At 41.3% G+C, this 15,452-nt stretch overlaps 1 protein-coding gene across 2 annotated transcripts in view; it reads right to left on the minus strand.

Annotated features, from left to right (window-relative positions):
- Positions 1-15,452, minus strand: part of LAMA2 (laminin subunit alpha 2) — a 1,496,617-nt gene that overhangs the window by 195,764 nt on the left and 1,285,401 nt on the right. For both annotated transcript variants that reach the window (XM_069726054.1, XM_069726053.1), the window contains exon 44: positions 5,104-5,258. In XM_069726054.1, the coding sequence (XP_069582155.1) occupies positions 5,104-5,258 (155 nt within the window). The remainder of the gene's footprint in view (positions 1-5,103; positions 5,259-15,452) is intronic.

The raw sequence follows: 15,452 nt of genomic DNA on the forward strand, positions 1-15,452 counted from the left end.
GGTCCTTATAAGATTTCTGAAGTTCTCAATCCTGTGTCATTTCGTTTGGCCCTTCCAGCTTCTTTTGCCATCCATAATGTGTTCCATAGGTCGTTATTGCAGAGATACGTGGTGCCTATGGTTCCCTCCGTTGACCCTCCTGCCCCGGTGTTGGTTGAGGGGGAGTTGGAGTATGTGGTGGAGAAGATTTTAGATTCTCGTATTTCGAGACTGAAACTCCAGTACCTGGTCAAGTGGAAGGGTTATGGTCAGGAAGATAATTCCTGGGTTGTTGCCTCTGATGTTCATGCTGCCGATCTGGTTCGTGCCTTTCATTTGGCTCGTCCTGAATGGTACTTCGGCGAGTTCTGTCCATGGACTCCCTCTGGTGGCTGTGAGTTGAGCTGCTGGTTCTGAGGTTCCTTCCACAGGTGACCTAGTTTATTCTTTGGCTGGCTGCTCTATTTAACTCCACTCAGATCGTTACTCCATGCCAGCTGTCAATGTTCTAGTACTGGTTCAGTTCGCTCTTGGATCTTTCTGGTGACCTGTCTACTCCAGCAGAAGCTAAGTCCCTGCTAGTTTATTTGTTGTTCTTTGTTTTCTTGTCCAGCTTGCTATCATGATTTTGCCTTGCTAGCTGGAAGCTCTGGGATGCAGAGTGGCGGGGGTATTTTTGCACACTCTGCGTGGTCTTTTTGTAGCTTTTTGTGCTGACCGCAAAGTTGTCTTTTCTATCCTCAGTCTGTTTAGTAAGTCTGGCCTCCCTTTGCTGAAACTTGTTTCATTCCTGTGTTTGTGACTTTCATCTTAACTCACAGTCAATATTTGTGGGGGGCTGCCTTTTTCTTTGGGGAATATCTCTGAGGCAAGGTAGGCTTTATTTCCTATCTCTTGGGGTAGTTAGCTCTTAGGCTGTGAAGAGGCGTCTAGGCAGAGTTAGGTACGCTCCACGGCTATTTCTAGTGTGTGTGATAGGATTAGGGGTTGCGGTCAGCAGAGCTCCCACTTCCCAGAGCTTGTCCTGTGTTAGTTTAACCATCAGGTCATTCCGGGTGCTCCTAACCACCAGGTCCATAACAGTTCTCCCATTAAATTAGATGAGAGAGGCCTGTAATTGACATCATAGGTAGATCACAATTATGAGTGTCAAAATTAGAAAACAAATCCAGAAAATCACCTTGTCTAATTTGGTTAGATTTATTTTGCAAATTATAGTGGAAAATAAGTATTTAGTCACCTAAAAACATGCAAGATTTCTGGCTCTCACAGACCTGTAACTTCTTCTTTAAGAGGCTCCTCTGTCCTCCACTCATTGCCTGTAGTAATGGCACCTGCTTGAACTTATCAGTATAAGACACCTGTCCACAACCTCAAACAGTCACACTCCAAACTCCACTATGGTGAAGACCAAAGACACCAGAAACAAAATTGTAGCCCTGCACCAGGCTGGGAAGACTGAATCTGCAATAGGCAAGCAGCTTGGTGTAATGAAATCACATGTGGGAGCAATAATAAGAAAATTGAAGACATACAACACCACTGATAATCTCCCTCGATCTGGGGATCCATGCAAGATCTCACCCCGTGGGGTAAAATTGATCACAAGAACGGTGAGCAAAAATCCCAGAACCACACGGGGGACCTAGTGAATGACCTGCATAGAGCTGGGGCCACCGTAACAAAGGCTGCCATCAGTAACACACTATGACATCAGGGACTCAGATCCTGCAGTGCCAGACGTGTCCGCCTGCTTAAGCCAGTACATGTCCGGGATTTTGTTAATGACCAAATTCTTATTTTCCACCAAAATTTGCAAAATAAATTTTGCAAAATCAGACAAGGTGAAATTCTGGATTTGTTTTCTCATTTTGACTCTCATAGTGGTGGTCTACCTGTGAAGTCAATTACAGGCCTTTCACGTATTTTTAAGTGGGAGAACTTGAACAATTGGTGGCTGACTAAATACTTTTTTCCCCACTGTATCTATCTATCTATCTATCTCTGTCTAAACTAAAGAATACAGCAGCACTACATACAGTTAGGGCCAGAAATATTTGGACAGTGACACAATTTTCGCGATTTGGGCTCTGCATGCCACCACATTGGATTTGAAATTAAACCTCTACAACAGAATTCAAGTGCAGATTGTAACGTTTAATTTGAAGGGTTGAACAAAAATATCTGATAGAAAATGTAGGAATTGTACACATTTCTTTACAAACACTCCACATTTTAGGAGGTCAAAAGTAATTGGACAAATAAACATAACCCAAACAAAATATTTTTATTTTCAATATTTTGTTGCAAATCCTTTGGAGGCAATCACTGCCTTAAGTCTGGAACCTATGGACATCACCAAACGCTGGGTTTCCTCCTTCTTAATGCTTTGCCAGGCCTTTACAGCCGCAGCCTTCAGGTCTTGCTTGTTTGTGGGTCGTTCCGTCTTAAGTCTGGATTTGAGCAAGTGAAATGCATGCTTAATTGGGTTTAGATCTGGAGATTGACTTGGCCATTGCAGAATGTTCCACTTTTTGGCACTCATGAACTCCTGGGTAGCTTTGGCTGTATGCTTGGGGTCATTGTCCATCTGTACTATGAAGCGCCGTCCAATCAACTTTGCAGCATTTGGCTGAATCTGGGCTGAAAGTATATCCCGGTACACTTCAGAATTCATCCGGCTACTCTTGTCTGCTCTTATGTCATCAATAAACACAAGTGACCCAGTGCCATTGAAAGCCATGCATGCCCATGCCATCACGTTGCCTCCACCATGTTTTACAGAGGATGTGGTGTGCCTTGGATCATGTGCCGTTCCCTTTCTTCTCCAAACTTTTTTCTTCCCATCATTCTGGTACAGGTTGATCTTTGTCTCATCTGTCCATAGAATACTTGTCCAGAACTGAGCTGGCTTCTTGAGGTGTTTTTCTGCAAATTTAACTCTGGCCTGTCTATTTTTGGTATTGATGAATGGTTTGCATCTAGATGTGAACCCTTTGTATTTACTGTCATGGAGTCTTCTCTTTACTGTTGACTTAGAGACAGATACACCTACTTCACTGAGAGTGTTCTGGACTTCAGTTGATGTTGTGAACGGGTTCTTCTTCACCAAATTAAGTATGCGGCGATCATCCACCACTGTTGTCATCCGTGGACGCCCATGCCTTTTTGGGTTCCCAAGCTCACCAGTCAATTCCTTTTTTCTCAGAATGTACCCAACTGTTGATTTTGCTACTCCAAGCATGTCTGCTATCTCTCTGATGGATTTTTTCTTTTTTTTCAGCCTCAGGATGTTCTGCTTCACCTCAATTGAGAGTTCCTTTGACCGCATGTTGTCTGCTCACAGCAACAGCTTCCAAATGCAAAACCACACACCTGGAATCCACCCCTGACCTTTTAACTACTTCATTGATTACAGGTTAACGAGGGAGACGCCTTCAGAGTTAATTGCAGCCCTTAGAGTCCATTGTCCAATTACTTTTGGTCCCTTGAAAAAGAGGATGCTATGCATTACAGAGCTATGATTCCTAAACCCTTTCTCCGATTTGGATGTGGAAACTATCATATTGCAGCTGGGAGTGTGCACTTTCAGCCCATATTATATATATAATTGTATTTCTGAACATGTTTTTGTAAACAGCTAAAATAACAAAACTTGTGTCACTGTCCAAATATTTCTGGCCCTAACTGTAAGCACAAAGATGTGTGCAAACATTGAAAATATGAAAATTGGATTGTAGAATGATATGTAAAATAAACTTTACAAAATGAAGTTACTTAGCTAATAAATTGCCCATTTCATGTGGGACCATCAGCTATGACAAGGTGAACCTTTGTTTGATAGGACCCTAACCAAACATTTTTCAAACATGACTCTCCTGAGCTGAAAGACTACAAATGGAAATGGTGTTTAGCATTCAGCCCAAAATAAGAACAGCTTTAGGCTGATGGGAGAACTTATCAGCCAAATACGGAGGCTGACATCGCCTACAATAGCATACTACAAAAAAGCTATCTATCTACTCTGCCACTGCATGGCACACAATTAGGGTATGTGCACATGATGTGGATTTTGCTGCGTTTCCACAGCTGTGGGTCCGCAGCAGTTTCCCATGAGTTTACAGTTCAATGTAAACCTATGGGAAACCAAAAACGCTGTGCACATGCTGCGGAAAAAAATCCGCGGAAATGAAGCAGTTTACATTCCACAGCATGTCACTTCTTTCTGTGGATTCCACAGCAATTTTACAGCTGCCCCTATGGAAAACCGCAGTTGTAAAACCTCAGTGAAAACTGCAGAAAAACCGCAGTAAATCCGCGGTAAATCCACGATAAATCTACAGCAAAAACGCAGCGTTTTTGCCCTGCAGATTTATCAAATCTGCTGCGGAAAAATCCGCAGTGGCCAAGAATATGTGTGCACATACCCATAACCTTATATTGCAAATTCAATTTAACTCCACAAAGGCTATGTAAATCTTGTAAATTTGTGTTTCCCCAATGCATCTACAGTAACATGAAAAAGAGTCTTTACTAAAAATGTGCTCTCATTTTGTTTCGAGACTTGCTTTGCAGGCCTACGTGTGTCCAATATAATAGACAATAATGTGCCCTTCTGTCACCAATTTCTTTTTGGTATATCAAATGAATGTTAAGAAGAACGGGACCAATGGAAGGAAGTATAACTGGTTTGTTGTCTATTACCATGGAGAAACATACACTAGATCTGTGTAATAGTTGTAAAGAATAATTTTCAAAGGTTCCGTAATTTACTTTTAAGAGATTTACATGGAATTTCAGCAAATTAGCCAAGGAAGAATATTTAGCTTCTTTTAAGGAACAACTTTCTTATTTTTCTGCCAACCTCAAAAAAACTGGTTAGCCAAGATTAGACATCTACCTCCACTTCCCTGAAGAACCTCTAAGAAGCTTCATAATTTTGACATATGTAGTTTCATCTGTCATGATTTGTTCCATCAGTGGCTGAAAACACTCTGTCTTATTGATATATACTGTAATTCTATGTTCACACCATCTCAGTAGTTGTCAATCTGTAATTAGTTAAGTGGTAAAAAACAATATATAAGTTCTTCAACAGTGAATGCTACATAAAATTAGACTTACAGAATTAGCCTGTTTGCGTGCTTGATTTATCAGCTCCTTGATCTGAGAGATATTTTTGCCCAAGTTCTCCTGAAGTTCCTTGATAGGTTTCAGTTTATCCAATAAACGATCAGCCTCTTTTTCAAGCTGCTTAACTTTATCTCCAGCATCTGTAACTGTAGTACACAAAAAATCAGAACACTTAGATCACGATTCCTCAAACCGTTTTTGCTAGACTATAGCATAAAACAGAAATATCACAAAGTTTTTGTGTAACTCACAGATGCACAAAAGTAACACATTTTGCCAGTTTTATACCATCCAAGCTCTGACAACTGTTTGAAAAGTGGGTAGATCTTTAATGGGAGGAAGCATGGCTTGGAGAAGCTCGGCCTGCAAATGGAACACGATTTACAAGAAAGAGAACCCTAAATCTCAACAGTAATGAGCTTCTGTCCCTGATTAAAGTACTTTTCTTGCGGTGAAAAATAGCAGCTGCAAGACGCTCAAAACTTAATAAATTTTTCACATCTTACTCCAGCGCACCGTTCATCAATATTGGTGTATAAAATGCCAGTCTTGATGAATCAAAGACTCAGTTTGCAAATTTAGTATAACATTATATATGTATAAGTTGAAAATTCAATTTTCAGTGCAATCGTCAAAAATCTACTACTTTGCTCTTGAGAAGAAATTTTGTAGACACCCATAAATCAACGCATACTTTGTTTCTGCAGAGATTAGAGTTTCTGTTCCACAGAACTGCTAAATAAGAAATTTGGTGCGATGATTCAAAACGTGGTAACATCTGAGCCAGGAAACTACAGTACTGTTTAAAAAGGAAATTTTCCTGTAAAATGTCATACTATAATATAAGACGAAAATATTGAACCTTTCTCCAACATACAGAATTAGTAAAACTAAAAAAAACCTGTCTAATTTTGCGATTATCATTAAGTCTCGTGAAGTTTGTGCGCTCTGCTGTCTCAATATTTGACAGCTGTTTGACATTTCCTGCTTCTTGGAGATTCCACTGCTCGTAGATTGTGAGTATGCAGAATGGAAACACAGGAGAGAACTGAACTTGGTTCTTACTAGATGTAGTTATATAAACAGCATATTAATATGTATGTTTAGGGCATTTACATGATAAGAAGTTCAAAGTTCAAAATATTAACCTGTAAAGTGTCCCTTCAGCAGACTGTTTTTGCCTAAAGTTGCCTATTTGTGCCTTCGGATGCACTCAGTACTGCTCTTTAACTGGCCATACAGTATTTACTTATTTCACTCACTTATATAGCGCCATTAATTCCACAGCACTTTACAGACATTATCGGCATTTTCCCCATTGGGGTCACAATCTAGATCCCCTATCAGTATGTCTTTGGAGTGTGGGAGGAAACCCACACAAACACAAGGAGAACATACAAACCCTTTGCAGATGTTGTCCTTGGTGGGATTTCAACCCAGGAACCCAGAGCTGCAAAGCTGCAGTGTTAACCACTGAGCCACCATGTGTATGTGTACATAAATATAAGCGTTAGAAGATAGATAGATAGCGTTAGACATCAAGCTAGCGCTCATCTGGCAGATAACTATCTTACTTCACACCCCAATACAACTGGTCTCCCAATAGCAAAATACAACTGAATGGTTAGCATTTATATGCTTGTAATAGGGACAGTGGAGAAAGCTACTGCCAGCTCTATCATAAGTTAATCTTCGCCAGAACCGCTATATCAGGCATTTGACTTAACAGTGCATGACATCATCTTTTAGGGAAATAGTGAGGATGTCTAGCTGATATTGGCAACTTTTGCCAGCTTTGATCCAATATGAATGGGGGTATTAAAGGGAACTAATTAAATTTATGGTACCCAATTACTGGCAGCATGAATTGGTGCTTGACTCCACAATTGCATCTATGTACGCTGCAGTATTCCAGAGAAAACTTAGTTCGAAAGGCTAGCCAGGGACCATAGGGTGAGACTTAGCCGGCCTTATGTGGTTTCTCACCATCCTGCTCCAGTTGATTGATGATCTCTCCAATGTTTGAACCTAGGGAGAGATTTGTCGCTTAACTGGCATGGTGCAGTGAGAAGCTGTCCAGAGGTCAAACTGGACTTAACACATGACTATCTAAAATCCTCAGCAGCATGTTCAAACTGTTTTCTTTGAAATTCCACAGCTTTTCAGAGATACCTATACCAGTTGGCAATCACGCAGATATTCTGTGATTCATGCTGTTTCATACTGCCCGAATTCTGGCCAGCATGCATCTAATGATAGGTTTACGTAGCAAAGCATTAGTAGCCCATTATGTTCCCAAAGGAGACCCCATTGTAGCATGAGTTTTTAATTAGTGTAAAAATAACCAGAAATTTTTTATTAAGAGATAAGATATGCACTTCAAAGAGTGTGGAAAGCGGCATAGGAAGGGAATGATAATTATTTTAACTATTACAGCAACTAAATTTATTGTCTCCACATCCTGGTGCGCCTATTGAGTAATTCAGCAAAGTGAGAGTACTCCAACCAGCCAAAATAACTGATACAAAGTAGTGATGAGCGAGCACTAAAATGATCAGGTGCTTGTTGCTCGGGTCAAGCAAATTGGAATTCTCAGGTACTCGACCTGAGCAGCGAGCCCAATGTATGTCTATGGGAAACCTTAGTATTTTTAACGCGATCGCCCCCAGAGGTCCTTTTAAGGTCTAAAAACATCTGAACATGATGGAAACACTGCTCAAATGATATGTGAATATCATGGGGATCGCCCCTGGAAGCATTTCTGACTCCAAGGTCACAGCTCTAAGCAATGTTGTCAGAGTGTCACACCATTTTTACCGATGCACCAAAAAACATACAAAAACAAAATCAAAATGGATTTTGCTGGGAAATGTTAAGGTACATCCTTTCCATGGTAATGACTTGCATATAAGGCAAAATAATTAACCCCAGACCAAAATGTTCCTCCACCACTTGGGCTATGTTCACATGCAGTGTTTTTGATGCATTTTTCAACCTTGACATTGCTTTCAACCAATACAAATGCATTCACTGGGAAATGTTATTGCAACATTTAGCAACCCTAGCTGGCCATGTGGTGTGTGACACATAAGGAGACATATCTTGATTCATTTATGAAGGAGGGACTCTTAAATTCACAAAGCCTATTTTTAGAGGGGCATCAGGTGGCATTAATATTCTTAAAGGGCCATTATTAAACAGTGGGTCTCCTAAGCTGTTATTGCCTATTCAGTGAGTGGCTGGGCTGCCAAGAATGGCAACGCACCCCAAAACCCCTTTCACAAGAGGTACAGTAGGGCTTCCTGAAAAAATGTTGCATTGAATGCAAGGCCTGCCCTGCTACCAAGTCATATGCACCCCAATAAGCCTTTGAACCCAGGTACTGGATGAGCACAGGAAAACCCACTTCACATTCTTCAGTTGGTCCTGCCATACTGTTTTCCTATGTATTGACTGCAATGCCTGCCCTGCTACCAAGTCATATGCACCCCAATAAGCCTTTGAACCCAGGTACTGGATGAGCACAGGAAAACCCACTTCACATTCTTCAGCTGGTCCTGTCATACTGTTTTCTTATGCATTAACTGCAAGGCCTGCCCTGCTACCAAGTCATATGCACTAGTGATGAGTGAATATACTCGTTCCTTGGTTTTTTCCGACCACGCTCGGGTGGTCTCCGAGTATTTGTTAGTGTTCAGAGATTTAGTTTTCCTTGCTGCAGCTAGATGATTTGCGATTACTAGACAGCTTGATTACATGTGGGGATTCGCTAGCAACCAGGCAAACCCCCATGTACTTAGGCTGGCTAATAGCTGTAAATCAAGCAGCTGAATCAACAAAAACAAAATCTCCGAACACTAACAAATACTCGGAGATCACCCGAGCGTGCTCAGGAAAACTCGTGCATTAATATGCACCCCAATAAGCCTTTGAACCCAGGTACTGGATATCCACAGGAAAACCCACTTCACATTCTTCAGTTGGTCCTGCCATACTGTTTCATTATGCATTGAATGCAAGGGCTGCCTTGACCCAAATTTGCACGCACCCCAATCCCCTCTTGGAAGAAACATGGAGGAGGGCCTCAAAAAACTGTCCCATTACAAAGGAGCAGGTCTCCTAGATTCATAATGCCCATACACTAAGTGTATGGGCTAACAAACATTTCCAAATGGGAGGTAAATGTTTTGAAAATATTTAATTGGGATCACAGACACCCTTACCAAAAAATTGACTGTGTGTAGAAGCAAGGAACACATGATCCCTGGTGATCTAGTGGTGGAAAATGATGAGATGTGGAGGAAGGCCTCATTAAAAACTAGGCCCAATTTAAAGAAACTGGTCTCCTAAACTTGTAATGCCCAGTCACTAAGTATATGGGCTGACAAACATTTTTCCATGGGGATACATTTAAAAAAAATATTTAATGGGTATCACAGACATTCTTCCCAGAAAAATTGAATGTCTGTAGCAACATACATATATACAACATGTTCACCATGGTGATCTAGTGGTAGAGAATGAGGAAACATTGATGAAGGCCTCATTAAAACTAGGCACAATACACACTAGTGCGTGGTTTGTGTACGAAGTAAAAGGTGAGCTGACGAGCAAGATCCCACTCTGCGGCCAAGCTCGTGTGCGGGAGCAGGCCCCATAAAGACCACCTGGACAGTTACAGCAGCCCCAAGGACTCCGGCCAGCAGTCAGATCTCAGCAGACAGCCCCTGAGCCTTTGCTCATTGGAAGAGGGTGCTAGAGAGGGCTGCCGGCAGCGGCAGCAGACAGACCATCACCCGAGGTTCTGCAGGTGCCAGATGAACTTGCAGAAGTGTCTATCGGAGAATGAGGTGGTTGTAGGTGTGACTTTCATGACGTCGGGGTGAACACCCGGCAGACTATCGAACACGTCCAAAAAAGATTGCTCTTGTGACCAACCACATCAAGCTGGTGTCCCGACCACTGTGGGCCCTGTACCAGTATCACGTTGACTTCAACCCCGCCATGGAGTCCAAGCATTTGCGGTAGGGCCTCCTGTACCAGCATGAAGAAACCATCAGGAAGGCGCGGGCGTTTGATGGAACAGTGTTGTTTTTAGCAATAAGACTGAATAAGGTCACCAAGGTGTTCAGCCAAACTCGAAATGGAGAAAACGTGCGGATAACAATCACCCTGACCAACGAGCTTCCACCGACCTCGCTCACCTGCTTCCATTTCTGTAACATCATTTTCCAAAGACTCCTGAAGATAATGGATATGAAGCGGATAGGACGCAACTATTACAACCCGAGCGATGCCACCGAAGTCAGAGCCCAGCGACTCGCCATCTGCCTGGGGTTTTCCACCTCCATCCTCCAGTACAAGTCCAGCATCATGTTGAGCATTGATGTCAGCGATAAAGTCCTCAGGAACGAGACTGTGCACAACATCATGAGCAGCCTCTACTCCTCGTGTGGCCCTCAGAGGTTCCAGGACACCTGCTGCAAGGAGCTAATCGGACAGATCGTCCTCACCAAGTCCAACACATAACCTACCGTATAGGTGAGATCGCCTGGAACATGACTACAGCGTCCACCTTCAAGAACGCTGACGGAAGCGAGATCAGCTATGTGGACTACTATAAGAACCAATACAATGAACAAGTGAAAGACATGACAGTAATGGAGCTTTTGGAGGTATGCAGTGAGAGCTATGTACTCACATACAGTGCCTGCAGACCTTGCACTGATGTGGATATGTGCACATAGACTCCCCTGCTTACCTAGCACTGCAATCTCTGGACCCCTGAATTAGCTCTAAAAAGGACTGTTGGTTTCTCAAGTGTTGGTATCTCGGCAGCAGCTCTACACTCGCTAAGTCCGGAGCAGAATGCGGCAAGCAAGGCTGCGACAGGTCTCTTATAGACCTGGTGATGCTGTACGGCCAGCCAGTCACTGTAATACCACAGCAAAGATGGCTGCAGCATTGCAATGCATGGATGACAATCCCTGCACTGTCATTGGCGCTCTAAAGAGCACCAGAATTGCAGGGCGGAGACCCAGGCTACCGCCGAATAATCCCAAAAATACTCGGTGCTTACCGAGTACACCGAGCATAGTGATACTTCGGTGAGTACCGAGTAGTGGCGAGCACGTTCGCTCATCATTGATATAAAGCAAATATAGAATTTATAAAAATGTCCAGAATGCTCAAATTTGATGCTTATAATATGATAATGTTGGGATATTTTGATAACTGGGAGCCTAGGCATTCTTCTATAATTGAAGGCACAAGTCTAAATTGTCCTGAAGTTAAAGGGAACCTGTCACATGAACAAACACTATTAAACTGCAGACATGGGGGATAGTCTGCAGGTTAATAACATTCTGGAAAAGCCCATCCCTGGCCCTTAGAAGAAATTAACTTTATTTCTCCTAGTAGCATTTGGGTTTCAGTCATGTGGGTGACGCTGGCCCCCCGCACTGACTGACAGCAGGTTCAGCATTATAGCCAGCTGTCAGTCAGTGTCAGTGGAGCGCTTACAACCACCACTCTCTACACACAGAGTGGTTACTGAATCGGCACCACGCCAATGACTAAAGCCCAAACACTGCCAGGAGGAATAAATGTAAGTGCTGGCATTGGGCAGGTTCAGTACACAATTAACCTACAGATTAAACCCATATCTGCAGGATATTAATGTTTTTTTACGTGGCAGGTTGCCTTTAAGCAAAGCCTTTTTGGACTAGTCACAATAATCCAGTGATGAATCTTTCCTTGTCTCATAGTCAAATTCTACCTGAATGCCTGGAGCAGTCATACAATAAGCGCATATACATGCACATGTTTACAGAAGCTTTTATCCTTTTAATATATTGCAGTCATAATATTTTATAGCACTGTGTACTTACAATTGCTCATTTTACCTTTCTACCAAGCTAATTCTTTTGTTTCCCATTAAATCTATGAAATCACAAGATTAAAAACTGACTAGCTGAATCCTCCTACACTCTATGTAGAAACAGAAAGTCAGTTTTCTATGCACAAGTCATGAATCACTGCAAAAGGCTATGGCAGGGGCCAGAAGCAGAGAAGCTGCTACAAAGACAACTGAAAAGAAAAGAACTAGCTGGGTAGAAAGGCAAAATAAGCAATTGTAAGTACACAGTGCTATATAATTTTATAATTGCAATATATTAAGAGAATAAAAAATTTAATGGGAGTGTTTCTTTAAGGCATTTTTAAGGTACCAGTTCATCATTACTTTCATTGCAGTGCTGGAGTGGCGCCACTCATCTAAGTTTCCTGCACTTAGTCTCATGCCAGCTGCAGACTTAATCTTTTATTTGTTCTACTCCGGTTGGACTTCTGCAAGTTATGACCTGTCGGTGAGCTCCAGTGAAAGTTATGACCTGCCGTTGAGCTCCCGTGTAAGTTATGACCTGCCAGTTCGCTCCAGTGCAAGTTATGACCTGCCAGTTCACTCCAGTGCTTGATAGGTGATGCAGAAGTCATAACTTAATATAGGTTTTTTGACAAATAAGCCAGAACGAGGGTCTCATAGATTTAGATGAAGAGTTTGTGACTGTTACCTCTGGCTTGTGGTCAATCAGAAGTTGTGGTCACAAGATGGCTGTGCAGGACTTGAGCAGCATCAGGACAGATGAAGACAGCAACTTTTAAATATTATGCTATGGTTTGGGAACTTAGATTAGTACCACCAATTCAGCGCTGAATTTAAAAAAATTTAAAGGGACTCTGTCACCTGAATTTGGAGGGAACAATCTTCAGCCATAGGGGCGGCATTTTCGCGTGTTTGATTCACCCTTTCCTTACCCGCTGGCTGCATGCTGGCTGCAATATTGGATTGAAGTTCATTCTCTGTCTTCCGTAGTACACGCCTGCGCAAGGCAATCTTGCCTTTCGGGTGAATAAAACACCTGAAAACCCTGCCCCTATGGCTGAAGATTGTTCCCTCCAAATTCAGGTGACAGAGTCCCTTTAAACATAGCTGATGGTACAGACCCCCTTCATCTGTTCAAAACAAATTCTGTCAGCTATTTCTTAACTACCTATTTCACCTTGTTATTTGGAAGTTAAAGTTTAGTTATGAAATGAAGGTAAAGATTAATATTTAATTCAGTGCTGAAAAAAGTGTTACATTTTTATTGCTGAAGTAATGCAGTTCTGCAAAGAAAATTTGGTAAAATTCCTCAATGTTGATGTAAAATTATGTTGTACGGGAAGTGCATGGTTGCATTAATTGCTGTTAAAGATGGAGCAACCACTTATTGTGGGCTGCACGGCTTTGTACTATAAGTAAAAATGTATGAAATATTACAGAGGATGCACTATCTTTCGTAACGTTATTAACATAGCATACCATCAGTCACGTTATTAACTGCTACATCTGTAAATGCAGTAATAGTTAAGAAACAGCCCTTTTAGCTATTACTTGCATAATTGCCATGACTAGTGCAGTGTTAATGTTTTTTTTCACAATGGCCATCAAGATAAATGTATGGACTTCAGAAGGCAGTAGCTTTTTTTAATTATGGCTCAGTGTAGCCCTCTTACAGCATGTGAACAAGGGTTGTTGTCCTGAGAAAATCACTAACTACAGACAAAAGTGAAAGCTAAAAGTGTATTTGCCATTATCTAACTTCGGATATTGATATTTATTATATAGTATAAATGTACAAAGAAATGTTCATTTGGTTAGAAAACAGTAGAAAACCAAGTTTGTGGCTTTGCATTGGTTTTATAATTGGCATGGTCACTTCACATTTGTAATATTCACTGTATACATCAGGCATGTCTTTAGTGGACCTGACATATGCCAAGAGTGTCCTCATTTGCCATAATTTTAGGCTTTGTTTTACTTCTCACCATATTGTTGAAAATATGATTCCATAAAAGATATTAGAATTAATATAACTGGAACATCTGGACAAAAATGGACTAAAAATGTATAAAAATGTATGTGCTTCAATATATTATTTTAACAGATTCTGAGTAAACCAGATTAATAGAATAAATATTTTAAACAAAAAAGAAGATTAAATTATTCAGTTTCCAGGTTTAGAGAAGAAAATATGTGGCTGGGAATATAAAGAAAACATTTATCCATATTAAAATGCATTGATTCTTTAACCCCTTCACCCCAAAGCCTGTTTTGAACTTCCTGACAGAGCCATTTTTTCAACTCTGACCACTGTCACTTTTTGAGGTTATAGCTCTGAAACACTTCAATGGATCCCAGTGACTCTGAGGTTGTTTTCTCATGACATATTGTATTTTATGTTACTAGTAAAATTTATTCGCTATGGCTTACGTTTATTTGTGAAAAAAACCCAGAAATTTGGCAAAAATTTCGTAACTTTCAAAACTTTAGTTTTTATGTCCTTAAATCAGAGAAATATGACACACAAAATAGTTAATAAATAACATTTCCCACATGTCTACTTTACATCAGCACAATTTTGGAAGGAAACATATTTTTTTTTGTTAGGAAGTTATAAAGGTTAAAATTTGACCAGCGATTTCTCACTTTTACAACAAAATTTGCAAAACCATTATTTTAGGGACCACACCACACTTAAAGTGACTTTGAGGGACCTATATGACAGAAAATGCCAAACAGTGACACCATTCTAAAAATTGCACCCCTCAAGGTACTCAAAACCAAACTCAAGAAGTTTATTAACCCTTCAGGAATTTTGGAAATGATTTTAAAAAAATGAACATTTAACTTTTTTTCACAAAACAATTATTTCAGATCCAATTTGTTTTATTTTTCTAAGGGTAACAGGAGAAATTGGACACCAAAAATTGTTGTACAATTTGTCCTGACTCCTGAGCACGCTGATACCCCATATGTGGGGGTAAACCACTGTTTGGGTACATGGCAGAGCTCGGAAGGGAAGGAGCGCCGTTTGACTTTTCAATGCAAAATTGGCAGGAATTAAGATCGGATGCATGTTGCGTTTGGAGAGCCCCTGATGTGCCTGAACAGTTAAACTCCCACACAAGTGACACCATTTTGGAAAGTAGACCCCATAAGGAACGTATCTAGATGTGTGGTGAGTAGGGTTGAGCGAAACGGGTCGAACATTTTCAAAAGTCGCCGACTTTTGGCTAAGTCGGGGTTTCATGAAACCCGATCCGACCCCTGTGCGTGGTCGGCCATGCGGTACGCGACTTTCGCGCCAAAGTCGCGTTTCAATGACGCGAAAAGCGCCATTTCTCAGCCAATGAAGGTAAACGCAGAGTGTGGGCAGCGTGATGACATAGGTCCTGGTCCCCACCATCTTAGAGAAGGGCATTGCAGTGATTGGCTTGCTGTCTGCGACGTCACAGGG

Source organism: Ranitomeya imitator, chromosome 5 (genome assembly GCF_032444005.1).
Source record: "Ranitomeya imitator isolate aRanImi1 chromosome 5, aRanImi1.pri, whole genome shotgun sequence".
Lineage (NCBI taxonomy): Eukaryota > Metazoa > Chordata > Amphibia > Anura > Dendrobatidae > Ranitomeya > Ranitomeya imitator.